Source organism: Anser brachyrhynchus (genome assembly GCF_964034855.1).
Source record: "Anser brachyrhynchus genome assembly, chromosome: 4".
Taxonomy (NCBI): domain Eukaryota; kingdom Metazoa; phylum Chordata; class Aves; order Anseriformes; family Anatidae; genus Anser; species Anser brachyrhynchus.
Window position 1 is genome coordinate 8991593 of NC_137698.1, and position 26631 is coordinate 9018223.

Below are 26631 nucleotides of genomic sequence, written 5' to 3' on the forward strand. Positions count from 1 at the left end.
TTAAGGTTTCATTTATCCTATTTCAACTGAACAGAGAACCCAGAATGAATATGGATTTTCTTGTAAGTTTAATGTTTCATTTTATGTTCCTGGATGCTAATGTGATGCTGTTCCACGGGTCAAGCTTTAGCGCTACACCAGCTCTGTGTGACTAGGCAAAGAGGGACCAATTGGGCAGAGTAAGTGGCAAGCTGCCTGCTTGACAGAGGTAGCAGTGTTCCACTGTCAGTGGGTTGACACAGGATGATAACAGCCCTTATGCCCAAGGAAAATGGGAGAAGATACTGCCTCAAAGACAGAAACTGGAGAGAATGAACCCTCTCTCTTGTTAGCATTTCCTTAGCAATCAGAAGAAATGTGGTAGAGAGATTAATTTCCATTGAGCTGGAACTCAGAGAACTGCTTCTTGAACTGCTGGGGATAAAAATCCTGCTTTTCTGAGGCTGATGCATTGAAAGTCTGATAGGCAGAGGCTGATGAAGTTTGATCGGTCCTTTTCAATATCTGCCAGCTCTCACTTATATGGCTAGAGGGCAGCCTGGCTTAAATGGCTAACAGGTGAGGAGCAAATAAATAAATAAGAATTATTCACATGTTTTAAATTAACAGAAATAGGGTACTAAAAAGGTCTGTTTTTTTTTTTTTCATTATGCTATCTCTGCTACTGGGACTCTTCACGGTATAGAAGCACATCAAATTTTGATCATGTACTCAGTCCTTCTGGAAAAAAAATGTCTAGTGGATAATGATGCTAGAGATTAGCCTGGAATTAGTGCTGAAGATACTGTATAAGCAGCTAGTAGAAATATCATAGCCATTTTCTCACAAGACAGCTATAATAAATCTGGGTTCCTTTTGGTAAATTACCACATTATTTCTTGTGCTTGCTTCGTCTTTTATCCAAATATGTATGCGTTAATGCCAGTGATGAGAATTTAGAGGCTGATTCTCTGCTTTCCTGGATTTTTTTAGAGGAAAATAAGTGTAAGGGAAAATGGCTTGACACATTACAGGTCAGAAAAACCAAACTCAAAGATACGTTCTGATACTTCAGGCATTCTCTAAAACTGAAACTTTTTCTGTTCCCTTCATTAAAACAATAAGGATTCCAAAGTTTGCAACCCCACAGCATGATCTTTGGTGTCAGATGAACCACTAAATGCTAACACTACAATACTGTGTCACTAAGATGTACCAATTTATTTCATGGATTTAATTTGCTTCATGAGACTAACTCTGTAACGTGTTGTCCTTAGTAGTTCAGTGCCTGGGTACTAGATAGATGAACAAGCAGATAGGTACAAAGATAGAACACGAGTTAGAGAGAAATCAAAGATCGCTTCCCATCAAAAGGGCATAGACCTGTTATATAGCTTTAGAAATGGCTTTTAAATTAACCTATAAAAAGGTAGTAAATATCTGCAGGAAACGAGAATAATAAGAATGTATTTTCTCAAAAGTCCCTGTGAGGAGCGCATTGCTTTAGGGTTCCTGGCCTCTCTCCCTCTAGCTGCTCCTGACTCGGATGATGTTGCTCTCTACGTCGGGATCGTCATTGCCGTGATCGTGTGCCTGGCTATTTCTGTGGTTGTGGCCCTCTTCGTCTATCGCAAGAATCACCGTGACTTCGAGTCAGACATTATCGACTCCTCGGCGCTAAACGGAGGATTTCAGCCTGTTAATATCAAGGCTGCAAGGCAAGGTTAGTTGTCATAGCACTCCATGTTGACCAATTCAGGGATATGCTATGAGAACATGGTCTCTGGGGCTGTATGAATGATATTCGCTGGATGCTTGTTGGCACTTCATAAAAGGGAGAAAGATTATATCCATTTGTTTCTGATGGCCAAGTGCTAAAAACCCATGGTGGCCTTTTTCAGATGTGTTCAAGAACATACAGCAGAGGTACTTAGCTTGTAAAGAGAGAAGGTGAATGTGAGAGTGAAACAGGCATTTATAAAAATACAGGTCTTGCTCAAATTTAAATCAAAATCAAAGCTATGACAAAAACAAGAGAGACAGGATTCATCACGGGAGTAATACAATACAATAATTCTATCACATCCACCTCCCCTTTGTTTCACTAATAGCCTTCTTTACTGTGCCATGTCTCCACAGGCATAAATAGTAGTTTAACAAGTACTTTACTTTCAATGGACAATATAGAAGAAGTTGTAGTGGATATCATTTAATAAAGAACATCTTTATCACATGTGCATAATAGCTTGATGATTTCCACACTTTGGCAGCCAGAAAACAGCCACTCAAATGAGCTGTTTTTTTCAAGACCCCCATTTAGGCGGAAGAGTTCCTCTTTTTTTTTTTCTTTTTTTTTTTTCAATACATGTTTATGAAGAATAAATCAAAGTAAGAGTTACAATGACAAGAGAGTTGCCATACAGAAGGTTAGCAGAAATGTCATTTTCTTTGCTGAGGATATCAAAGTGTGTGACACAGGTACTAATCCCACACTGGCAGGGAGTCATGGGCACAATGACTTCATAGCTTTGTTCTCTCTGTTATTTCAGGAATTCTGTCTTTAGGCCAATTAGATAAATTGGTTAGTGATTCTCACTTAGCATTTAAGGAAGGAGTATTAGCTAATAAAACTAAATCTACTGAGTATGGAAGACTTCTTGCCCTGAAGCTAGGCATATTATGCTTGAAATCTGAGCACAGTCTGGAAAATAATCCCAGTGAAAAATACTTAGAGCAGAAACATGCTGTAATTTTGTATAACAATTAGAGTGCAGAGTGGCTGGGCCAATACTAGCTCTGGGAGATTGCTAGATATAGATGCCTGGAAAAGGAGATGAAGGTCAGTTTACAAGGACTTTGTATATCATAACCTTTGGTATGAGCAGAACAGAATGAAAAACCAAATCATTAGTAGGAAGAAAGTCGTCAGAACAGAGAAGTAATCATAAGCAATATGGTTCTTCTTTCTCATTTCCAATGCAGACCTCCTGGCAGTGCCACCAGACCTCACTTCTGCAGCAGCCATGTACAGGGGTCCTGTTTATGCTTTGCATGATGTCTCTGATAAAATCCCGATGACCAATTCTCCAATCCTGGACCCTCTGCCCAACCTGAAGATTAAGGTCTATAATACCTCTGGTGCAGTCACCCCCCAGGATGACCTCTCTGACTTCTCCTCCAAGCTGTCCCCACAGATTACCCAGTCCCTGCTGGAGAATGAGACCCTGAACATGAAGAATCAGAGCCTTGCTCGGCAAACAGACCCATCGTGTACTGCATTTGGGACCTTCAACTCATTAGGGGGCCACCTAATAATTCCCAATTCAGGTAAGTGCTAGCCATGTTTTAGGGTTTTAAGTGGAGTTAGCTTTCTTCTATGCCAGAAAACAAAAAAACAAACAAACAAAAAAAAAAACAGGGTCACTCCATCACTCCTGGGACTGTGCCTTTTCTTTGTTCAAAACAAACAGATGTTTTTCCCCAATTCAGATTAACTAAGATACTTCAAGGATCCTTTCCCCAAAGTCGTGGCTGCCTTTTTAGCAAAATTTTGCAGGGCTCTTACCACTTTCTGAGATACGTTAGGCTTCAGTGCTCCCCTGTGTGAAGTGAGATTCAACATCCTTGAACTTTTCCTTTCATGCAGCTCTAGAAAAGGGACTACAAGCCAGAAAGCCTCAATCTTGTCATCACACATAAAAAGGACAAATTAATTAAAAAACAAATTGGTTGTTCCACTTCCAATTCATTGCAGACTGTGTGGTATTGCAGTAGGATAGCAGAATGCTAATTTTTGGAAGGCTTTTTTTCCTGCACACATTATATAGTCAAGGAAAATAAGGCCCAAGAGTGTCTTGTTCATATTTCTCTCCTTGTTATATATAGTGTTGATTTTTTTTACAACATCAGAATGGGGTTTAATCAAATGCATGATGCAGTGGATTTGGGGGTTATGCAAGTTTCCCTCTTTCCACAGTGGTCAGGAATCCCCCTGCCACTGGTCTGATCCCGGGTAGTATCCCCTTTCTCTGGTGCACTGAGTCCAGGTAGTAGACTTGTGAGACCACCACTCACAACTACCCAGTGCTGTAGCTGAAGGTCTCACAGCTTCCAACTTTACATCCTGTGGTCAGCTCTTGGCCATTTTACTGCACTGTGCCCTGTCTGAGGAGATGGTGCCTAACCTTTTCTCCTGTTCCTTTGCTGGATCTTTTTTTGTTCATTGATGTTATGGAGAAAGCAAAACATGTAGGTGGCCCAGAACCAGTTTGTTCCTTCTAGGATATAGCCCTATACAGCCCAGGAAGCAGCCAAAAGTGGGCCCTCCTCTGTGAGTATCAATGGAGAAACACTGATATTGCATGTAAGAGCCTAAGTGGAAGGTGAATTGCTTAAAGAAGTTTGGTACTAACTGCTAAGTAACGTTGAAAATTCATGCCACACAATCCTGGATTTCGCATTTTTCTAAGCTGCAGCTGAGGGTAGACATTAATACTCAGGTTTCTTATGGCATGGTGGTGCACATTGTCAGCAAAGTCCATTAGTCATATTTAATTCACATATATTAATATCAATTTGTAAGGAAAAAGAAATGCGTATTTATTTCTGTAATTGCTTCAAAATGATTAAAATAAGTTTTGTAAAATACATCAATCTGTCTACTGCTACTTACTGTGTATGCATCCGTGCTGCTTCTAGACATATGTATATCCTCTTAGCAGTATGATAAAAGTCCTTCATTTACCCTGTGCCTGCCCTCTTACAGCTGAAAACAGGCACAGGGGAGGTTGTGACAGCCCTGTAAAGAAACAAGTCGGAAAACCTTCCATAGATAATCTCTCTCCTTCAAAATCCAGCTATAGGACTGAGCCGTAGTAAATCCCTACTACATGGGAGGTTTCCAGTGTAACCAAAACCTGTGTGCTGAAGAGAAGATACAGGACTGTGCAAGGATTTTATTACTCCTATATGCCTTTATTGGGCATATATGCAAATAATCTGCCTATAGGTTTGTATTCAGCTATACAGTCATAGCTGAATTAAGTCCTTGCCAGTGGTTCCCCACTGCCCCTCACCTGCACAGACAGCTGGCTGAGCCGTGTCCAGCAGTGTGCAGCAGTGAGATCCTCTGCTGTGTTTGTCATGCAAAGACAGGACCCTCTGCTTCCCCGGGATTTCTGCTCGATTTCTGAAATCACAGCAATGTAAGAACGGTGTTTTGTAATCAAATGTGCAGCTTATCAGCGCTGCAAAGGGCACAGAGTGTATTTGCACAGGTTTTTTCAAGGTTGGATATCTGAATTTTGAGCCACTCCGCAGAAGTAGGCACATTCAGAATACTAAGAAGCCCCATTTTTTCTCTCTTGTAGTCTAATTAGAAGCTGAGTGCATTAAAAGACAGGGTGCCAGTTGCAGAGCCCATCTTTCAAGAAACAACTAGTTCTTGTTGCTTCCTGGGACAGTACTCTGCTGCCTTTCTCTCCTGCTTTTAATTAAATAAGGATTGCCTAAGGAGATATGTCCTGTTACAACTGCTGGAAACTTGAGTCAGAGTTGTTCCTTTTCCCATTATTTTAAAAGGTAAGAAGCGGCGTAACCATCTGTCTGATCTTTAAATAAAATAAAAGGGAAGGGAAGAAAATCCTCTTCTCCACTCCACGACTGCAGTGCCAAGACACAACAGGAGCAAGGAGTGACCATCTGATCACAGGCGATTCTGGGGTTGCCTACTTTATCTCCAGAGTTGCTGAACTCATTTAGAGTCTTTTTGTGAGGCTGGGTGAAAATCTGGCATTGCAGGCTTCATCTTCTGCTTCTTCTGTTGCTCTTCTTCGCAGGCCCACCTGGGTTTTTCTTTCTTTTTTTTTTTTTCTTTTATTTTCTTTTCTCCATTTTATCTTTTGTGTCTCTTCTGTTCTGCAGGAGTGAGCTTGCTGATCCCAGCGGGGGCCGTTCCCCAGGGGAGAGTCTATGAGATGTATGTGACAGTTCACAGGAAGGAGAGCATGAGGTAAAACATACTTGCTTGCACATTTATTTGCTTGTGCATTAACAGAGGGGAAAAGGGTATGGGGAAAATGTAGTAACTGAAACCCTGTGATAATACGCTTATGCAAAGCCAGCTGTGCTGAAGCTATTTGCTAACCTGGAGGTAAATGCGAGCAAAGCTGAGGATAAACTTTGCCACAAAACCAGCTCAGACTTTTGCTTTCCTAATGAAGAGCTGCATTCTGCAGCAAGCTCTCAAGCTGGGGAGAGATGCTGAATCAAAGCCAGAAGCAGGGAAAATAAGCCAGCATGAGTCTGGTGCAGCAGAGAAGATGTGAGGTAATCTCCTAATAAAGACCTGTGCCACAAAAGGGGCAGGGAGCGGAGGAGCAGGGTGACAAATGGACTCAGCAGAGGGGCGAGTGCCTGAGCGCCTGTCCTGGAAAGCCTCCTCTCCTGCTATAAGGAAGGTGAATCTTTATTTTACCATCCACGTGCTTGGCTGGTCCGTGCAGTGATGAGGATGGAGCCAGAAGCATTTGCTGTCCTCTGCCTCTCCGTGCCCCAGGCACACCACAGCAAGGGCCATGCAGACCCAGCATCAGGACAATCCTTGTTCTGCCCACAGACCTCTGTCTGCACGTGTGGCCAGTTTGTATTCCTGATCTTGATGTCCATTGAGCGATGTGGCAGCCTTGGCATTAAAAAAAAAAAAAAAGTTTCCAAAAAGACCAAGATACTATTGCAGCAATTTAGGGAAACTTAATGAAGAGGAAGGTGAGATCTTGATCTTCAGAATGGACTCGTGTACAAAGGCTGAATGGCAAATGTGAAACTAAGCAATCATTACACGGTACTTTGCCTCTTTCTCCTCCTCATAGCTAGATACATTTTTTGGCTCTGCCCTTTAATGGCTTTTATAATGTGCTAAGCCACAGCTGTTTATACACTGCGTGATATTGAACACTATTCTTTAGCTTGGTAGTCTCTCACCCATGCTAAAATAATCTGCTTAAGGAAAAAAATAAGTAACACCTTCCCCCCACCCCCCCGTATTTTTGCATACATTATTCATGGCCTGCTCTTTGAAAACAGATAATTGCAGCTACAGAAAAAAAGTGTCTTTGTTCATATCTAATATTGATTGTATTCCTGTTACTTTGGGCTGTGTTTTGAAGATGCTTACAAACAACATTGAAAAAGCACTGTTTCCCGGAGAGGGAAAAATAATGAAAATCAGAGGGCTTCCCCTGTTATTCAAATGCCTCCAAATCTCTCTCCTTTAAATATCTAACTCTTCCCCCCCAAAAAAATGTTTTGTTACCAGAAGTTATATGTGCAATTATTTTCTTTCCAGTCAGCTAGGAGGCAAATTTCCAGGAGGGAATCCCTGCTTCCTTATTCATGCAACTGTAGGCAACCAACGCTGCATGCTAGCCTGATTTATTGGCTTTGGGGATCATAAAGCCTCCTCTGTGTGTGTTGTGATAGCTGTTACTCAGCAGGTCGCACACAGAGGGGTAGGTCAACCTGTACCGGGGGAAGTGTGGCTGGAGCTGTGCTGGCCACCAAACTGAGCGTAGATGTGCAGAAGTACAGAAAGGTGTGAGCCTTCGCTTGAAATGAAGATTTTGGGAAGTGATTTCTTTCCCCAGCAGAGAGCAGGCTGGCTTGGCCATAAGGGCAGCAGAGCTCTTCCTATCGTGGTTAGAAGAGCCCTACATGGGGCCCAGCTGCTTCGGTTTTGGTTTTTTTCGGTGGTGTGTTTTGTGGGTTTTTTTTTGTTTGTTTTTTTTTAGAGGGGGAGATAGGGGCAGAGGGTGCTGCTGGGGCTGTTTTGTTTGTTTGCTTGTTTTATTTTGATTTGTTTGTTTGTATCTGTTTAGCTTTTTTATATAATAGTTTTTCGGCTCCTCTCCAGAATACCATGCTTCTCATGTTCATGGAAACCAAACTCTTCTTATGGTATTTAAATTGGTGCTATCGCCCAGATCACTCTGAACAGAATATTCACCCAAAATTACCTAAACACAGTGGGACTGTACCATCCTCCCGTGTTACCTGTTTCCTTTCCCCGGATGCCCGTGGGCAGAAAGTGCTGACTGCACCCAGCACCCAGCCGCACTGGCCTCCTGCCATGGCACTGTGCTACCAAAACTCTTTTACCTCCCTTTCTGCAGCAGAGATGCACTTCTGCTCGCGTTTCCACCAGTATGGGCCACAGATGTTGCTTGCTATAATTGGAGCCATATGAGTGCCGCAAGTTGGTGTGCAGTGTAAATTATTTTTTAAATCTGTTACCGCGCTGCCGCAGCACTCCAGCAGAGAGTGGTAGCCCACAGTGAGGACTAGCTGCAGACATTTACTTTTGTGGCCAGCCAGTAGCTGGAGTGTGTTCAATAAACCCAGTGAGGGCCTGTATTTATTTTCATGTGCACTGTGTAAATGTGCATGGATTGAAAAGCCCTGTCGTGCATTGATGTAGTTTGAAAGGGCACGTATAGGACACTATAAAGTGTAAGTTATAATCCTCTTGATATACAAACAGCACTGAGGCGAGAATTTGGTCCTCATAGTGTTACCCTAAATAAAACCAATGAAGCAACAGAGGGGCGCACCATTGCAGATCACAAGCATATCTCCAGCAACTTAAGATTTAGCTCATACTTTGTTCATAGAAATACGAAACAACTGCTGAACAGTCAGGCTGAAACAGGAAATCTGTTATCCCTCAGAGCCCTGCAAATTCCCCTTTTCTTTTCCTTCCTTTGTTTTCCTAATCCATTTCCCCCAGTTAGTCTCTGAAACCTGTAGTACAGAAATTTGAAAGACTTCGCAACCCAGTAATATCACTCTTTGTGTTGCCTTGCAAATTGGTTAGGAGAGCTTTCCAGGACACTCTGTTTATTCCATTCCACAGCCATCAAAGCATGTGAGAGCAGGAGGGTCACCCTAAAAGCATTATCCTTCCGCAGTGAATTGGGGTTCTGATGGCTTGCAATAGAGGCCACTTTGAGGCAGTTGTTTTCTCTGTGCGTGTTGGCGTGCTTATGGCACAGGTTTTTTTTTCTTTTCCTAGCCCAGTGCTCCATCGGGCTGGTTTTCCTGCTCCTGCACTGCAAGCTAACCCTCATTCTGCCCGTCAATTGTGGCAGGATGGATTGCAAGCAGCTACTGGGCACTGATCCCTGGCTGGCATGAGAGATTCATGTTGACCTGATGAAAAGGTCCATGAAGTGACTTACAGTGCAGGAAAGGATATCTATGTATATATGTTTGTGTTTGTGTACAGACAGATAGATAATTAAAAAATAAATAACTGAGAAGCCTACGTGAATATTTCACAGCTGTCAGACGGGTTTCTCTCTCACGCTCACTGGCTCCAATAGAGCCAATAATCTCTGTCACTGATGATCAGATGTTCTCCCCCTTAGTCTGGGGAAGTGCCATCAACCTGCAATTTGCAAGAAGGGGTTCCTTCCTGGGCTTTGAAATAAACACGTTGTTGTGACCATGACCTGGCAAGAGGCTGTTGCCGTGAGCAGATGGAAAAGCCTAGGTCTTAGACAATTAAGGATTAAATAGCGAGAGTATAAACCCAAAGTCTTCAGGATTTTCCTGACTGTTTCATGTTGAAGAACAAATGTAGCTCTGCACTAAATTAGTGAGCTGTGTGCTTCCTTTGGAAACATCTGGCACTGGTCAGTGCTGTATGGGGTCTGGGTCTTGATGGACCACTGTTTTCATCTCATGCGGCAGCTCCTGTGTTTCCTGTACGAGCCCCTGCTGGGCTCATATGGCTTTAGGTGGAACTGCTCTTGCATACTGTAATCGGAGGCAGGAACTGCACTAAATGTAGCACGGTGAAGGACAGTTCTGTATAACACATTGCGCAGGAGATGATGCAAATGAGGATGGATGTCACCTCTTCCAGGAAATGTGACAACCCTGGAGAACGGAGCATGCAGCTGTCCTGAAGTTCTTGCAGGAAGGCACACGTATAAATGGTCTGACTTCCAAATCAGCTACCTTCAGAGAGGGAAGGGTTGTGTAAGCCTCCTCAGGATCTGGACCAGTGGCTTCACATTGTATGTAAAAGGCAGACTTCATATTAAGTCACCTAGCTGATCAATGAGTTTGATCCAAGGAGCGACACTGCCTTTTTCACCAGTAAGCACCAAGCTTGGTTAAGTGAAATAAAAGAAATTGAAGTCTTCTGTGTCTGGTTCCACCACCTTCCTTTTGTATCCCAGTTGCACAAAAATAATTGCTTGCAACTCCAGAAGACAATGTCTGCCAATCATTTTAATTGAAACATTTGAAATAAAAAAGACCAGACCAGCAGCAAAAGGGGAGGAAAGTTTCTCAGATCACCTTCCTTCTAAAGGCAGACTTGCAGGAGAACCAGGAGGCCAGTCAAGAATATTAGATTTGAAACTCAAGAGGGAACACGTGTTAAAAATAAAGTCCCAGCAATGAAAGGAGAAATAAAATGTCTTTCCTCTGACTTTTGGCTAAGCTGTGTGGAAGGGTTGCCATCTGTTGCTGCGAGTTATCCCGCCCTCCCTCCCTGCTCTGCTCTGTGCCTCCTGTTTTCAGGGAGCACGGTCATTGCCTGTAACATTGATGCACGGTGCCAGGGAGCGCAACAGAGCCCACCGAGGAGCAGAGATTTCTCTAGTTGTGCTCACATCTGCTGCCTGACAGCTACCTTAATGAAAACAGTCTGGCTCATTACAGGGAGACCGTTTTGAATGAGTAATCCCATTAAAAAACACAAATTTGATTGTGAAAGGGCTGGATACAGTGAATAAAAGTTTGTTCTTTTTTTTTAAATAAAAGTTGACTGTTCTTGATGAGCAGTGCAAGATACGGGACAAGGTTTAAAAATATCTGAAGCCCTTTCACTTACTGTTACTGCCTTTTAATAGCAATGCTAAACAGGGAATTGAATTTCACTCTCGGTTTGATCTCTGTAAAACAAACACAGCTCTTATGGCTGCAGTGAAGTGACTCTGGAGTCATACTGGCACAGCTGGGTGTCCAATCCCATTTAATAAGTACTTCTAAAACTACTACAAGCCTAAATTGAAGCACACATGGATTTGGTTTTGTTTGTTTTCGTTTGTTTTTGTTTGTTTGTTTTGTTTCTTTGTTTGTTTCATTTTGTTTTGTTTTCTGGATAACAGCCTAAAAGTACATTCTGACCCACGGTTTTAAAGATGTCTGCTCATAGATCTTTCTGCTTTGGAGGAGATGAGTCCCTTGCTCTGTATGGTCCCTTCAGTCAGTGTTTGTGTGATCTGTAACACAGAAATCACAAGGCTTGGTCACAGCAGACTCTTGTCTGGGTCAGAATCCTGACTTCGATGGTGCTGCATCACCTGCTCCGGGAGAAGGTAGAAAAATGCTCATAAAGGATAACCTGTCTTTGGGGAAACTTGTTGTTTACAAATCCCATCAATTAGTGCTGGGTTATGCCTCAAAGCAGAAAGATTAATGTCTCCTGTATAATAAATCTTGACTACTGCATCTGTTTGGGGTTTCATTGGCTGTACTAAGGCATAATCCCTTTGCTTTAAGATGAAAATTAAAAGCAATGAGAAATAAGAGGAGGTCTGTCAAGAGGTTTGGGTCCTTGTCTTCCTGTCAGTTGTCACGAGGTACCTCTCTGCTCTGTGCACTGCTGCGTGGTTTCATTCCTCCAGGTTTCAGGTGTTTATTTCTGAGCTCTCTCTGCAGTCCCTAAACACTCTGCTACCTGCCGTCATCTTAGAGCTGGGTAGGAAAGGGAATAGCAGCTTGGTGTGCTCTGACGTACCTCATCCCCTACAACCCCAGAAATCAGATTTACTTTTTGCCACTGTGGCACACGGCAGGATGATACCTGCTGTGGTGCATTACGTTCACCTGAGAGCTTTTTCATTTTTACTGCTTTGCCTTGCCACTAAATAAAAGCTTTTGGAATTTGTTTCATTCCAGAAGTGAGAGCCACTGAACAATTAATAGGATTTTATTTCCCACTGATATTTTAATCCTCTCTGGATCTTTTGCATTGCTTCCCGTCTCTCACTACTACTTGCAATAACTCCTTCTTTATTGACGTCTGCAAATTTAGTGATTGTGCTGCTATTTACATTCTCTTCTGCACTGTGAGTAGAAATCCTGGCCTCACAGTGGTACTGACTTCAATAGAGCTGAAATCCCACTATTAAATGGCACTGACCCTCATTTCGCTCCACTTGAGAGCTTCTCTGCAACTCATTATATATCTCAGCTTTTTGTGGCTTTGAAGTGGCTCAGACTACTTGCAGTCCCCAAACTGGCTCAGACTTTGGAGAGCTGAGGTGGGTCAGTGTCTGCATGAGGCAGGTATTGGAGGAGAGGCACTGGGACCAGCAGCATTGCTAACTTAGGAAAAAATACTAAACCCTGCTATTTTTGCATTTCCTTTCCATGGTTATATCCACGTCCCATCTCCCTCACTAACCATTCAGTCTGGAGTGCCTCCTGGCTTTGTCTTCTGCATTGTCGTTTATACTTGTGCTAATCAGATACAAAATGTTGCAGTGTAAAATTATGCCCTCCATCAGAGTCCTAAAATTTAACAGCTAACCAAATTTTGTCACGGAGCAGTGACTAAACTTAATTTTACTTTGAGACAACTTTCAGCTGTATGATTTATCAGCGCTCTATTATTTTAATGATCTTTTGGCTTTTTTTTTTCTTTAACTGCATGCATCAGCGCTCAGATTCTTATTGATTTTAACTCATTTTTCACCTAGAAGACATTGTATGAAGTTTTTTACAGCAGTCATGATATATTCCCTCTTACATTCTTTTTGACTGCTGGCCTTATAATTCAGTCTGAAAAACTATGATAATTCATATTTTTCCTCACTTCTTCATGGGTCAGTAGTCATTTAGATGAAGCTAGGTTAACCAGATGATCAAGTCTATAGCTTGTCATATCTGTAGCTTTCCAGAAGAATATTGTAATTTTCAAGGGCCTTTCTCATAAGACTTCATGTTTTTTGAAACTTACTGACTTAGACTATAGGAAAGTGTTCAAACATTTGTTAATACATTAGTGGATACAACACATTGTGAGCCATTTTTAAGCTATACATTGCTTCAATTTAAAAAAAAAAAAAGGAAAAGAAAAAGAAAAAAAAAAGGAAACTGAAGTAATGTTTTAGTTAAAATCTGCCCGATGACTTATTCAGTTAAGTCTTGCAAGAGAGCGATTCTAGATCTTCATAACCTGAATCCAGAGATCCCCATAGTATACAACAGGAGCTGAACTGGATGCTCTGTGTGCTAATGCTTTATTTCTCTTATGTACTGTTTGTTAGGCTAAAACAACCAGTGTGATTCATCATAGCTGGCCAGATTGTTATATTTTAGTTTTTTTGAAAGACAGATACCACAGCTGTTTGTTTCCAGCCCATGGCTTTTCAGAAACAATTGTTAAGTCATTTAGTAAACTCATCAGTTAATTTCCTTTAGGATCCACAGATGCATATCATCTGAATTTACTGATTTGCATACACTTCAGTTTTTCCATGTCGGACCTTTTTTTTTTTCCAAAATGTTATGAAAATTTCCAACATTTTTATGAACAAGAGACACTTTTCAAAAAGACCTTCGTCCCACTTTCAAAAAGGACTTTTCAAAAGTTTCTCTTTCATTTTCTGTAGGACTAATGGATTATTCAGTGTGAGTTAAGGTGGGCAAAATTAGGATATGCCTGTGGATGTACCAGCGATACCCAGAGTAGATGTAATAAATTTGATCTCAACAGAGCTTTCTGTCCTGATTTGTTCTCCCTAAGATTTTTTTTTTTTTAGTCTTTTCTACTACTACTTTTTTATTCTTTCTTTCCATAGATGTCAACAATATCCACTCTTGTCTCAACTAATCCCCCTAAAACCAATCCAGGTATAAACACAAAGTGTTTGCATATGCAACTGGACTGAACCTTCAGCCAGAGTGGAAGATGCAAGGTCCCGTGGGCTGACCCAGATTTCCAAGTGCAGATCACACCCAACACTTAATCTCCCGCTTGCTGGTTTCTGGATCATGAATTTGTCCTCTCTGTTATTTAGAGAAGTAGCTGATGAGGCACATTCAGCTGTATTTGTTGTACACCAGATGTCAGGGTAGTTAAAGTCACTCATGCTTCCTCTGCTTTAAACTCCTCGGCAATCGGTCTGGGATAGTTCAGGCGTGCACACAATCATTTACAAACTACCCTGTAAGAGAAGGATTATTTTTTTCTTTCTACATACCTTAACTTTACATACCTTAATGTGCCTTTTTGCCCTTTCTCCCCCCCACCCTTCACACATCCACCTTTCCGTCCCGCTGCCAGGCCTCCTGTAGAAGACAGCCAGACCCTGCTGACGCCGGTGGTGAGCTGTGGGCCCCCAGGAGCGCTGCTAACCCGGCCCGTCGTGTTGACCATGCACCACTGCGCAGAACCCAACACGGACGACTGGCAGATCCACCTGAAGCACCAGGCTGCCCAAGGGCCGTGGGAGGTGAGTCTACGGGCCTCCAGCCTGCACCGGCTGTCCAAGATGCCCAGTGCCCCTAGAAATGCTTTCTGGGGGCAGTCCCGGTGCCTCCTGCTGTGTTCCATGAAGCATAGCCTTCCTGCAGGATTTTGGCACTTGAGCTTTTGGTCTTGGCAGGTTATTAAGCCGAAATCATGGGGAGGGAATGAAGAGAAGAGGCAAAATAAAAAATAACAACTGAAAAGCAGTTCTCTTCCCAGGAAGAGAAGAGGCAAAATAGAAAAGAACAACTGAAACTGAAACTCAATTCCAGAAATAAGAAAATATTTTTTACAGAATTCTTTCAATTCCCCTAGTTTATAGTCTGTTTGCAAGAAAATGAAAATAGTGCTGCAAATGATCCCCTGCTTCAACACCAAGACATCAACCAGCTTATTAAAATTTATAGGACTTGCTATTCTCTTCTTTTTCACTCCTAAGATGTTGGTGGAGCACTGCTTTGATTCAGTTCATGCAGTCAGCCCCAGCCCTGCACCCTGTTAATGTGGGCACTGCCAGGCCATGCAGGCTTGGTGAGAGTCTCCTGCCAGCAGTGCAGCAGGAGGATGTCTGTCCCATGGTGGGGCGGCAGAAGGACACCACAACTGGAGCATGAAGTGATGCTTGCGGCAGGGCTCAGCCATTCTGGCACAGGCCAGCTCTCCAATCCTGCCTCCTGAAGAACTTGGTTGCTCCTGGGTACCTGCTGCTACCAGTTTGGTCTCACATAATTAATTTGGCAAGGGCACCTTCTCCTACTGGTAGGTTTTGTGAGGGCAGGGAGGCTTTTGAAGGCAGTTGGGCCGACAGCCACCAAAAGCGGCCTGTCCAGCAGGGCCTTCGCAAGGCTCTTGCTTTGTCCCCCTGCCCGTGGCACCAGCACTTCCTCACACTGGGAGGGCTCACGCAGTGAACACAGGTCTGTCTGGCCAAACAATATGCACCCTACCAGCCTGGCTCTTGGCACCACACGTGTGTTCCTTATTTGTGTCTGTGTTACTGGCATCTCTTTGTTTTCTCTTCTGTCCTCCCTGCCCTTGACAGAGAGGTTGTGTCTGGTGCCAGCACTGCGATCAGCACTGTGGCACCTCCTTTTCTGCTCTCAAGAAGGACCGTGCCACCCCTGCAAATGTGACACGTTCACCTTCCGAGAGGCCAGAGGCACCAAGTTTAATGCCAAATCTCTGCTATACCCCCACTGCTACAGACTTCAAGGCAGCAGGGATAAAGCAAATGAGATGTGGTGCATGGTGACTGCGTAAGAGGTGGCCACTGCTGCCCTTTTGCTCCTGCTCTCTCTCAGAACCACTGGAAGCTCCTTGTGTTGTGTGCAAGACATTGCACGCAGGGTTGAGTGAAGTTGGCAGGAGAGGTGTTTTCTTCTGAGCGCAGGGAGGAGGCTGTTTGCATTCAGGCTGTATGTATTTTTTTTCTTCACCCTGCAGTCTCGTCACGGAGGATTATTCTGATGAAGCAGCAGGTGATATTTCATGTAGATGTGGCATTTGGCCATCGTAGAGGTTACTTCGCTTCCTTGAGTTTTTATAACACCTTATTGTCATACTTAGGGAATGAAGGGCAGTTATTTGTTTATATTTATTATCTGATTAATCTAACATGCAGGCAGCAAGGACTTTGAGCATCATACAGGCTTGAAAGGGGTCTCCAAGTACAGCAACTCTGACAGGTCAGGATCTTTCATGTGGCCTCTTTCTCCCTTAGGATGTGGTGGTAGTCGGGGAGGAAAACTTCACCACCCCATGCTACATCCAGCTGGACCCCGAGGCCTGCCATATCCTGACAGAGACCCTCAGCACATATGCCTTGGTGGGACAGTCCATCACCAAAGCAGCAGCCAAACGTCTCAAACTGGCCATCTTTGGACCACTGTCCTGCTCTTCGCTGGAGTACAACATCCGCGTCTACTGCCTCGATGACACGCAGGATGCCCTTAAGGTGGTTGTTGCTCTCATGCTTGCTTTTCCTCTCTCATCCTAGCAAAGCAGTGACTAGCCCCTCCGCTGCATGTGTTTCTTTTCCATAGATTATTTTTCTGATTAGAAGAAAAGCCTGACAACAAGCTGCTGTTTTACAGTTTAACCCCCGCACACTATAAATTGTCCTTTGCACAGGGATCTCACACACACGCCAAACTGTTTTCCACCTGCCAGCATTTTTTCCTTTGTTTACCTGTATCATATCCTGAATCCTAAGATTTTTGCATTATTAAAAGGCCATAAGGTACACCGGGCTTCATTCGTTATTCATGTATTTTTAATGCTAAGTGCCAGCTCCCCAGAGATGGGAAAACATATAAATGCCTCTTTGTAAATAGTTGATAATGATAAAATAAGCTTCTGGGCTGTTAATCACTGCCTGCTTTCATACTGCTTCATTACACCTTTTTGTGTGCAGTATTTTGTGTTAGGAATTTGCCACTAAAATAAATCGAAGCTGTTGCTTTCTGTAACTGTACACCTTACCCTCATTGCATAATTCTAGCGTTCTCACACACACACGCACGTACTCCCTCACATACAGATGAGCAGATAGATAAACATACTTGCTATTTCTCTTTATAAATGTGTATTTATACAGATGGTATCTATAATAGATGCACTCATAAAATATGTAGCTCCAACTGTACGTGTAAGATTGGAGGTTATTAAAAGGTGTTTGTTTTTTTTTTTTTCCTTTAAGCATAGCCAGTGTGACTTCCCAAATGTTTCTGTGCAGCAAAACAAGCTCACTCTAAGCAGAGCCATCCTTGTGCCATGCACGAGTTTGTCATATCAGCGCCGTGTGGGAACTGACCAGACATAAGCCCCCACAGGCTGCTGGGGAGATGTTCTTGTTTTTCAGTGCACCGGCCTCCATCACTGCAAATGCCACCGTCCCTTTTCACCCCAAATACAGCCCAATGCCAAGGCCCTGCCTGCTCTTTGTTGGAGGGACACTAGGAGCATTTTCTCTATAAATAAGAAATTTTCGTCCCCAAAAGTGGAAAGGATCTTTTGTACCGATCAAGTGGAAATGCTTCGAAAGTCATGAGGGCTTTATGGCTGTGCTCTTTGGGCCCTGTGCTGTGTAATATGATTTTCCAGGGGTCCATCCAGCCTGAGGGAATAATAAGTGATTTGGCAGAGCCTTGAACAGATAGCGATTGCAGTCAGAGCTGGGCCAATTGGATTAGGTGTTACTCAAGAGTTGTTGGCTTGTTTCTAATAGACTGCAGGGAACATTGCAGGGTAACGTTAATCCAATTCAGAGAGCAGAAGGGATCAGGAGAGGCGCTGAGTAACATAACTGAAAACCATCTTTCACTTGAGAAGCTGCATTGAACGTCTGGGAAAGGAGCTGGCCAATTCTTGGGCTTCAGCTGCAGGTTAAGTGAGCTTGTAATTTGGGGAGGAAAGAGTCACTGAGCAAAGTCGAGTGGCCACTTCCATGCTGGAACCTATCACTTCTTTTTAATTCTGTTCCTCTTGGCGCTTTCACCCCAAGACTGGATGGCCGCACACACAAGCTGCTGTACACTGGGTTCAAGACCAAGATAGCTGGGGTTTGCAGAACAAACACAAGTACTTCAAAGGGCCGGAGCACCTCTGCTGTGAAGAGAGGCTGAGGGAGCTGGGGTCGTTCAGCCTGGAGAAGAGAAGTCTCTGGGGAGACCTTACAGTGGTTTTCCAGTACCTAAAGGGGGCCTACAGGAGAGCTGGGGAGGGACTCTTTGTCAGGGGGTGGGGGGATAGGACAAGGGGGAATGTCTTTAAACTGTATAGAGAGGAGATTTAAATTAGATACAAGGAAGAAATTCTTTACTCTGAGAGTGGTGAGGCAGTCAAACAGGCTGCCCAGAGAAGCTGTGGATGCCCCGTCCCTGGAGCTGTTCAAGACCAGGCTGGATGGGGCCTTGGGCAACCTGGGCTGGTGGGAGGTGTCCCTGCCTATGGCAGAGGGGTTGGAACTGGATGGTCTTTAAGGTCCCTTCCAACCCAAACTATTCTGTGATTCTATGATTCTACTTGCTGGCCATAAAGTGCTTTGAAGCTATAACTTACATTTTTCTGGAAATAAAAAGTTTGGGGAAGGTGAAAGTTAAAACCAAATCTAGTAAGCCAGTTCTAGGTGAAAGGGTTGAGCATGCTGATGGTTTTGGCTGGGATGAGGTTCATTTTCTTCACAGCAGCCTGTAGGGTGTGATGTTTTTAGCTGTCTACCAGGCTTAACAGGTGAGAAAGCTGCCCGCACCAGGCAAGCTGCTGGCCATGGAGGGCAAGGTGTGCAAATGGGGCTGCCCTGGGCAAGGCAAGGCCAGGGAACGAGAAGCAGTGTGAGATGTTGCTTATCATTATGTATTTATTCTAATAGGCAACTGAATGCATTCTGTTGTTATTTACAGCTAGGAGTGAGTGTGCCATATGCTGAATGGGTCCTAGCAGCCACCCAAGAAAGACAAGCAGTTGCTGTATATAAAACACAGCATTTATTCCGCAGGCTTTACCCTCTGATTGTGCAGAGTAACAGTTCACTGCTGAGCCACCGGGGCTCATGGTGCAGCTGGGAAGTGCAAAGACTCAGTGTAAATAATGGCTGGGTTATTGTGGGATAAACTTGGTTGGTTTGCTGGGGTTGGGAAGCTGGACAGCGCCAGCACTGTGGCCCTGTGGAGACCCAGGCCATAGACTGTGATGCCCAGATGGGATGCTCACAAAAGGGCTTTTTGGGGAAGAGTGAGGGTGGTGATGTCCCAAAGCACTAGCCTCTTTTTTAAGGCACTTAAAGGGGGATGCTCTAACTAGTTTGTTGTAAACAAGTTAATAATATCATAGCCACAAAGAAATCCTGCTGATTTATTCCCATCTATTTATTCGCGTATGGCTTTGAGATTGAGGTGTCTGAGCTGGGTGTGGTGGCTGAGCAGCCAGGTGTACCAGGGGTAAGTGAATTATTTAGGCTGTAGCAGGGTGGCTTCCCCCAGCCTGCTTCATGCTGTGCGGTAACAGTTCTCAAAAAAAAAAAAAATCATAACAGACACGTCATCTTCTCTCAGTTATTTAATGCATATTTGTCCCTCTAACAAAGGTGCCTTTTTTTGTTGCATGCTTGTACTCAGTTAATGAGGAAGCTATTTCCAAATACAGGCCGTGGCTGTGTCAATGCTGCGGTTGAGGGAGCAATGTCTTGTGCAGTTCTCTCTCCTGGGAAGAGCATAGGACACAAGTCCTGGCTCGCGGGGGAGGCAAGAGGCGATGGGAAGGGTGGCAGGAGCCACCACAGCATGGGATGAGTGATGCTTAGGTCAGCTTTCGGCTCATGAGGGAAATGGAGGTGCCAGCCAAGAGGATGAGCACTGCTCTAAATAAAACGCCGTATGGCTCAAGCTCACCCCAGCAGGTCTTAAGGGTGATGGTGGCTACAAATTAATCCTGAATTAATTAGCTGAGCAGCATGGGAGAAGCGTGGGCTTCCAGTTGGAGAGGTTACAGTGAACCAGAGTGGCTACTGATGATAGGATATTGACACCAGGCACCCGGATCTGCGATGCTGAGATATTTGTCCCCACGGCAGCGCAGCCCCGAGGCTGGCCGTGGGTGGAGAGCGGGAGCCGGCAATTAGCGCACACAGTGCCGCCAGCCTTCTGGTCATTCCAGGGAGGTAATTTGGACATAATGAAGATCTACAGTAATCAGATAATTGCTATCGATTGCTCTTTAGACGTCTTGACGAGGTAATTAGGGGGCACTAGAACTGACTCATTGGCGTAACCTTAATCTAAAAGGTTTCCTGATTCTCTCTCTTTGCCTCTAATGGCTGATAAGCAAACATCGTTTTAGCTTTGGGATCTCTCAGGTACTGGGCTCACTGGGGACATAGGCTTTTCTGTTATGCTAACTAGATGCCAAACATGATCAAGAGTAGCTTGTTTCACCCCTAGCTAAATCAGAGGCTCCTTTAGTTAGCCTGGGCTAGCATCCCGGTTTTGTGTGCCCCTGCACTCCTTGCATGTGTTCACTCTGTATGTGATTGGCTTTGGCTGTGTGAGACTGCTTGTTTGGCTGGCTCTCGTAATTAAATATGACTGAGTTTGGCAGTGTTTGTTTCTAATGAAGCTCATGTAGGTGCCTTTGTACTGGCTCCTTCCATGTGGATTACAATTAGGCTGTTTCTCTGTAGACAACGGTCCACTGTGGTCTCATTAGTTAGAGGCATGTCTTTATTTTTAGCTGCAGAAAATGACCAGGCTCTTGGCTTAGTAGGTTTTAATTACACAATCAATATCTCAGTAACCCTTAACCTATGTATTTGTATGTACAAAATGCTATGTCATTGTGTCTTGCTCTTGTTTTGATTCCATCCTGCTCAATGGTTAGTCTCGGAGTAGGCGTCTGTACGGATCTGTCACAGAGCAGCTTGCCAGGAGGCTGCCAGATGCCGGACCAGCAGCATCCACAGGTCCCATATCAGCAGGATCTATGCAAATAAGAACTTCCTGAAGCAAAATAGTAAAGATGCTTTAGATGTCCAGTTTGGTGAGCAATGGAGAAGATGGATATATCTCCATATCCAAAATCTTTGCATTCAGTATAATCACATGCTGTTAAGATTGCTGTGCCTTGGACATGACAGGTAACGGTGTGTCTCCGAAAGGAGACAAGGCTGCCTGTATCCCTCCTGGGCTGCTCTTGTGTGATGAGGACAAGGAGATTATCCTTAGATCCACTAGTGCAAGTCACAGGGAAATGTAACGCCATGCGGCATCCGTGCATGTTTTATCTAGCATACAAGTTACAGCATGCACAGCAGTCAGACTTGAGGAATCAGCAGACCAGTGTTGATGGCTTAATGTTGTCTTGACACAACCTGACCACTTTTCTTCTTGTTATTGCCGTCCTGCAGGAGGTCCTCCAGCTCGAGCGGCAGATGGGTGGGCAGCTTTTGGAGGAACCCAAAACTTTGCATTTTAAGGGAAGCACCCACAACCTCCGCTTGTCCATTCATGACATTGCCCACTCTCTCTGGAAGAGCAAACTGCTGGCTAAATACCAGGTGAGCATCACAAACGTTGCATCCTAGTGGAGAGGCTTAAAGAAATACAGTGACATATGGTTTAAAAAACAGTAAGTGTGGACATTTTTTTCCCGGAGCATCTGCAGTGCCAGTAGCATGGAGCTGACCATCTCCAGTCATACAGCATCTGTGCTCTGGTCCTGCGAGGTGCCCCACTCCCCTCTTCTCAAGGCCATGTGGGAGCTGAGCCAATCCTCGACTGAAAAGGGATTGTGGAAAATGACTGATACTTTAAAAAAAAAAAAAGCCTCCTTGACTTTTTTTTTTTACTTTTTTTTTTTTTTTCTTCTCCTGCTTTTCTCCTGCAGGAGATTTCTTTTTACCACATCTGGAGCGGGTGCCAGAGGAACCTGCACTGCACCTTCACTCTGGAAAGGTTCAGCCTCAACACCCTGGAGCTGGTCTGCAAACTCTGCGTGCGGCAAGTCGAAGGAGAAGGGCAGATCTTCCAGCTGAACTGCTCCGTGTCAGAGGTAAGAGACATCAGTGTGTAAACACGGGAGGGCTAAGGGTGTATAGCCCTTCCCATTGCTACCTGGTTTGTACTTCCCATTTTCTTCCCAACTGCTGAGACGAACAGAAGGGGTGGATTAAGCCTTCGCTTTATATCTCCTCTTGCGTTTTCCCTTAGTTTCTCTCTGTATCCTCTCACCTGGCATGGAGCACCTCCCCTCAAGGAGGGAGGCAGTGATGGTCTCCCTGCTAGTACCCCCTTTCCGTGTCTGCGTGGAGGAGCTCTTTGCCTACCACTCCCTAATGCCTCTCACAAAGCACTGTGTGGTCCTGGCTCCCGGACAGGGAATACCAGATGGTCTACTTGCAACAGACTTTTCCCCTCAGACTTTGCTACTGCTACAAATCATGGCTATTATCTTTGACAGTTCTTCTTTTGCTGGCTGACATTTTCCAGTAGAAAAATGATCATAAGTTTTGGAGCATCTTTGCCATAGCTGAAAAATTTTAGCTCCTTGGGGCAGCAGAGCTTAGAGATGAGAAATAGTGATGCATTCAGGTGTGAAGCAGCATCGACTTCAGTGGATATGCTGGTGGCTTTTGTGCCAGGTACCTCCTGGGTGCTGCCTTGATTTTGAGGTCACTGTCATCCCTTAGCTGCTACTGGGCCAACACAGAGAAACAGAATAGAATTGCATTATAAACTGCCCCAGGTCCCAAAAGCTCATTCACCCTGCTCGAAGGCTGCTCCCTTCTCTTTATAAAGATTTAGTGTTAGGCAAAATGCATTTGGGAATTTAAACCACCTCCCACAGCAAACCTAGATCACATCCTCATCTTTTATCACTTCTGTTTACTATTTCCCTTCCTAATTTATTTTCATCTGTGTCTCCAAATCCCTTTGAAAATGAGTCGCTAGGTAGATAGCAGAGGAGGCATACTTGGAGGCATCCTTACCACCCAGCTGGAGTAGTTCATCCTGCGGCACCAGTACCTCAGTGGCTACTGACTTGGGAAGGGCTGGGAGGTGACAGACAAAAGTTACTGGTGGCGTAGGGCCCCAGCGGTGTGTGTCATTACCCATAACATCTGCTTGGTTATTGGGTGTAAAGCTACATATTCAGCTGGGGACAACACAGCATTAAAGACAGATGGTAAAACAAGTATCATAAACAATTATTGTAATAAGTGCTGCATTGAGGTAATCTCTAATTTAACCTAACGGAGAAGAGAAAGAACTGAGAGTAACTTTAATGAAATGCAAATACAGACTATAATCATCTTCAGCTGCTTCTGTGTAATAGGGCCTGGTAATAGATTCAGGGGAAACGGGATAATATTCTTGTCTTGTGCTGTGATCGCATCTATCAGGGATGAATAGAGGGAGGGAATAATACCGCTGTTATCAAGGCTGCCCATTGCAAAATTGCTCCTTGTGATTGACACCAACTGACATTCCCAAGCCCAAAGGAGGACCTTGGGCTGCTAAGGGCTAGTAAGCAGGACTGGGTCAACTTCTACCAAAAATAATTAATAATAATAATAATAATAAAGCCACAAAATCTCAGCTTGTTTGATGGCAGAAATCACCTGGAAAAGCAAAGCATTAGGAAACTTAACTGTGGCTCCTCACAGTTTCTTCTGGTGCCTAGGTCACCACCACAGTATCTCAATGTGTCAATTGCGTGCCGTGGGCAGGAATAAAAAGGGAAGGTGGACTGTCTGTGATGCTAACATCCACCACCCTGTAGCTGCAGCCACTGACCCACCAGCACAGGTGAACCTAGAGGCATCTGTGGTGGCATCTGTGTCCTTTTGCCAGCTCCTGGGCAGCCCCTACTGCTGGAGGAGGAGGAGGAGGAGGACAGCTCATGGCCTGAAATGGTGGGGCTGGCCAGGCCAGCTTGCAAGGCAGGGCATTGCCTGATTTCGAGACAGTTTCAGGTTTTATGGTGCCTTCCCAGAAGCCAGTTTGACACGAAACAGCCAGACAGCTCAAGGAGGAACAAACAAATTGACATTTAAGGACGAGTATTTTGCTTCCCTTCAGCAGAGGCAGGGACAAAGCTGCTTCCCCTGTTTCTGCCAGCATCACCTCAGGCTGGTCGCACTGCAAATGAGAGAAATTGAAAACATAAATAGGAGCTGTGGAAGGAGAACAAGTCACTCCTGCCTCTTTTTCCAGGCTTCTGCCCCAAATAATTAACCAGCTCTCGTTGACCTCTGAGAGATTATTTTTTCACCCTAGCCAGGAAAGTTCAGTTCTGCCCTGGTAGTAGTAATTTGCTCTGAAATGTGTCAAAGTGCTTGATCTTTATTTCCAGAAAGTGATTAATTAAGCCAGGCACAATGCTGTCTAGCTACAGTAATCTTTGCCCTCAAAAATTAAAATAGAATAAAAATCTGCTGTCTACCCAAAGCTGACTATAAATATTTCTCTTTTTCTGCTAACATAGATGCTTGACTGACAGAACGCTGCTGCCCCTCTAACGCAAGTAAAAGCAATGAGTCTTAGGGGAGACACTTCTGTGATCGTTTTTGCATTCAGCAGCAAAACTGCCGGAGGTTTTTTGTTATTTTTGTTTTGTTTTGATGTTGTTGTTTTTTGGTGTTGTTGTTTTGGTGTTGTTGTGGTTTTTTTTCCTTCTTTCCACCCTCAGGAGCCAACGGGCATCGATTACCCCGTCATGGACTCAGCAGGCACCATCACCACAATAGTTGGCCCCAACGCATTCAGCATCCCCCTCCCGATCCGGCAGAAGCTCTGCAGCAGCCTGGATGCGCCCCAGACCAGGGGCCACGACTGGAGGATGCTGGCCCACAAGCTGAAACTGGACAGGTGAGCAGGGTCAAGCTAAACTCCCTCGGAGGTGTGTGCCAGAGGGGCCCCAGAAATGCCCTGCTGAGCTGAGCGACAGCAGATGTACCTACAGGCTGGTCAGAGCGATCAGACAAGGGATGAGCACCTTGACAGTGCTGGGGATGGTCTGAACCTGGACGAATCTGGGTATAAATTCATGCAGCTGAAAAAAATAAAAACAAGTCTCCTTTTGGCCTGTTGCAGGTACCTAAATTATTTTGCTACGAAATCGAGTCCCACCGGGGTGATCCTGGATCTCTGGGAAGCCCAGAATTTCCCCGACGGCAACCTGAGCATGCTGGCAGCAGTTCTGGAAGAAATGGGAAGACACGAAACCGTGGTTTCTTTGGCAGCAGAAGGAAATTACTGATGCAGCCTTGGCGTGAACAGGAAGGACAGACACAGGGAGCGGTAAAGCCCTGTTATTGCAAACGAAAATTGAAATGAAAACCCAGACCGATGAGTTACACAAGAGACATTTCAGAGAAGAAAGCAAGCAAACAAACAGAAAAAAATATACAGCCCTGACCTTCACATGTGCTCTCCTTGTACATTATCACAGGATCTAAGAGAAATCATGCAAAGTTGTACCTTGAAAATATAAATCAACCTAATGTTCCTCTTGGCTTGGCTGTACACTGCTTGGTACAGGATTTTACAGTTTCCTAGGAAACGCTTTTTATTGCTATCCAGATATATGGATAAACTTTCTTAACAATCCCAGTTTCTATGGATGTTGTTTACATCAAATTCTGGACAGGGGTAAGGAGACTGTCCATGGCTCTTTATATTTTTTGTTTAAAGCCATTCTAGACAAGGCTGTGGACAGTTGGTTGTGGCTATTTCAGATTATTGGTTTCTGGTGAATTCAGATTTTGGCTACAATTCCACGCATCGATTGTCTCACAATGATCCTCCTGTCATTATTCTGTTTCCTAGACCTACCTGTAAAAAAAAAAAAAAAAAAGAAAAAAAAATCTGTGTTTAAGAGGTGTGCATCTGGAAAGCAGGTACTCTGGGTGCTAAGCAGGAACACATGTACCGTTCCCATCCTTCCCCGAGGGAGCCCCACCGAGCTTTTGTGGAAAATGGCTGTAGGGCAGTGGGGACTGTAGGATAGGAGTCAATTTTTCTCAATTCAAAGTGTAACCAGACCCTTTCTATCCCTTTGTGATATGGTGGGGCCAGATATGCAATTCCGAGTAGTTGGGGGGTTGGGGGGGGAAAGAAACCCAGAAAAAAAAATAAAAAAGAGGATTTGCTATGATAATTATTTACTAATTAGTATCTAGTGCAAGGATTATAATGATTATTATTATTATCATTATTACTTTATTTGTAGTTCTGTCAGCAGCAGGATGAGTTGTTCCCATTTTTGTTGAGCCTGTTTTCCCCTTCTTGATGGTCTTCTAAGATGCTAGAAGACCTCTGTATGCCGGCTGTCCTTCCTTTCTCCAGCCATCCTCCAAAGTCCTCTGCCGGCCCACAAGGGTTGCTCACCCCGTGTTGTCCTTGCTGTGCTCAATGCCTGCCGCAAAGGTGGTGCAAACTGGTGATGCTTCACTGAAGTCACTGAGCTGTGCCTGCAAAGGCTCTAGCCCTGCCCCCCTCTCTGCAGCCAGCTAGGACATTTGGCACCACCCCGATCTGCTGTCCTGGGAGCAGTCCTGGCCCTAAATGGCTGTGATGTCTTGCTTGGCCCCATCCATCCTCCCAGTCCAA

At 44.4% G+C, this 26631-nt stretch overlaps 1 protein-coding gene across 6 annotated transcripts in view; it reads left to right on the top strand.

The window, feature by feature from the left end:
* UNC5C (unc-5 netrin receptor C) overlaps positions 1–25528 on the top strand; it is a 250298-nt gene extending 224770 nt beyond the window's left edge. For 5 of the 6 annotated variants that reach the window (XM_080591059.1, XM_080591057.1, XM_080591060.1 and 2 more), the window contains 10 exons: positions 6–62; positions 1511–1702; positions 2962–3306; positions 5902–5989; positions 14342–14510; positions 16248–16481; positions 21426–21575; positions 21905–22069; positions 24710–24888; positions 25114–25528. In XM_080591059.1, coding sequence (XP_080447185.1) covers positions 6–62; positions 1511–1702; positions 2962–3306; positions 5902–5989; positions 14342–14510; positions 16248–16481; positions 21426–21575; positions 21905–22069; positions 24710–24888; positions 25114–25279 — 1745 coding nt within the window. In that variant the 3' untranslated portion in view covers positions 25280–25528. The remainder of the gene's footprint in view (positions 1–5; positions 63–1510; positions 1703–2961; positions 3307–5901; positions 5990–14341; positions 14511–16247; positions 16482–21425; positions 21576–21904; positions 22070–24709; positions 24889–25113) is intronic. The other variant, XM_080591058.1, reaches the window with a different exon arrangement.
* Positions 25529–26631: the final 1103 nt, after the last annotated feature.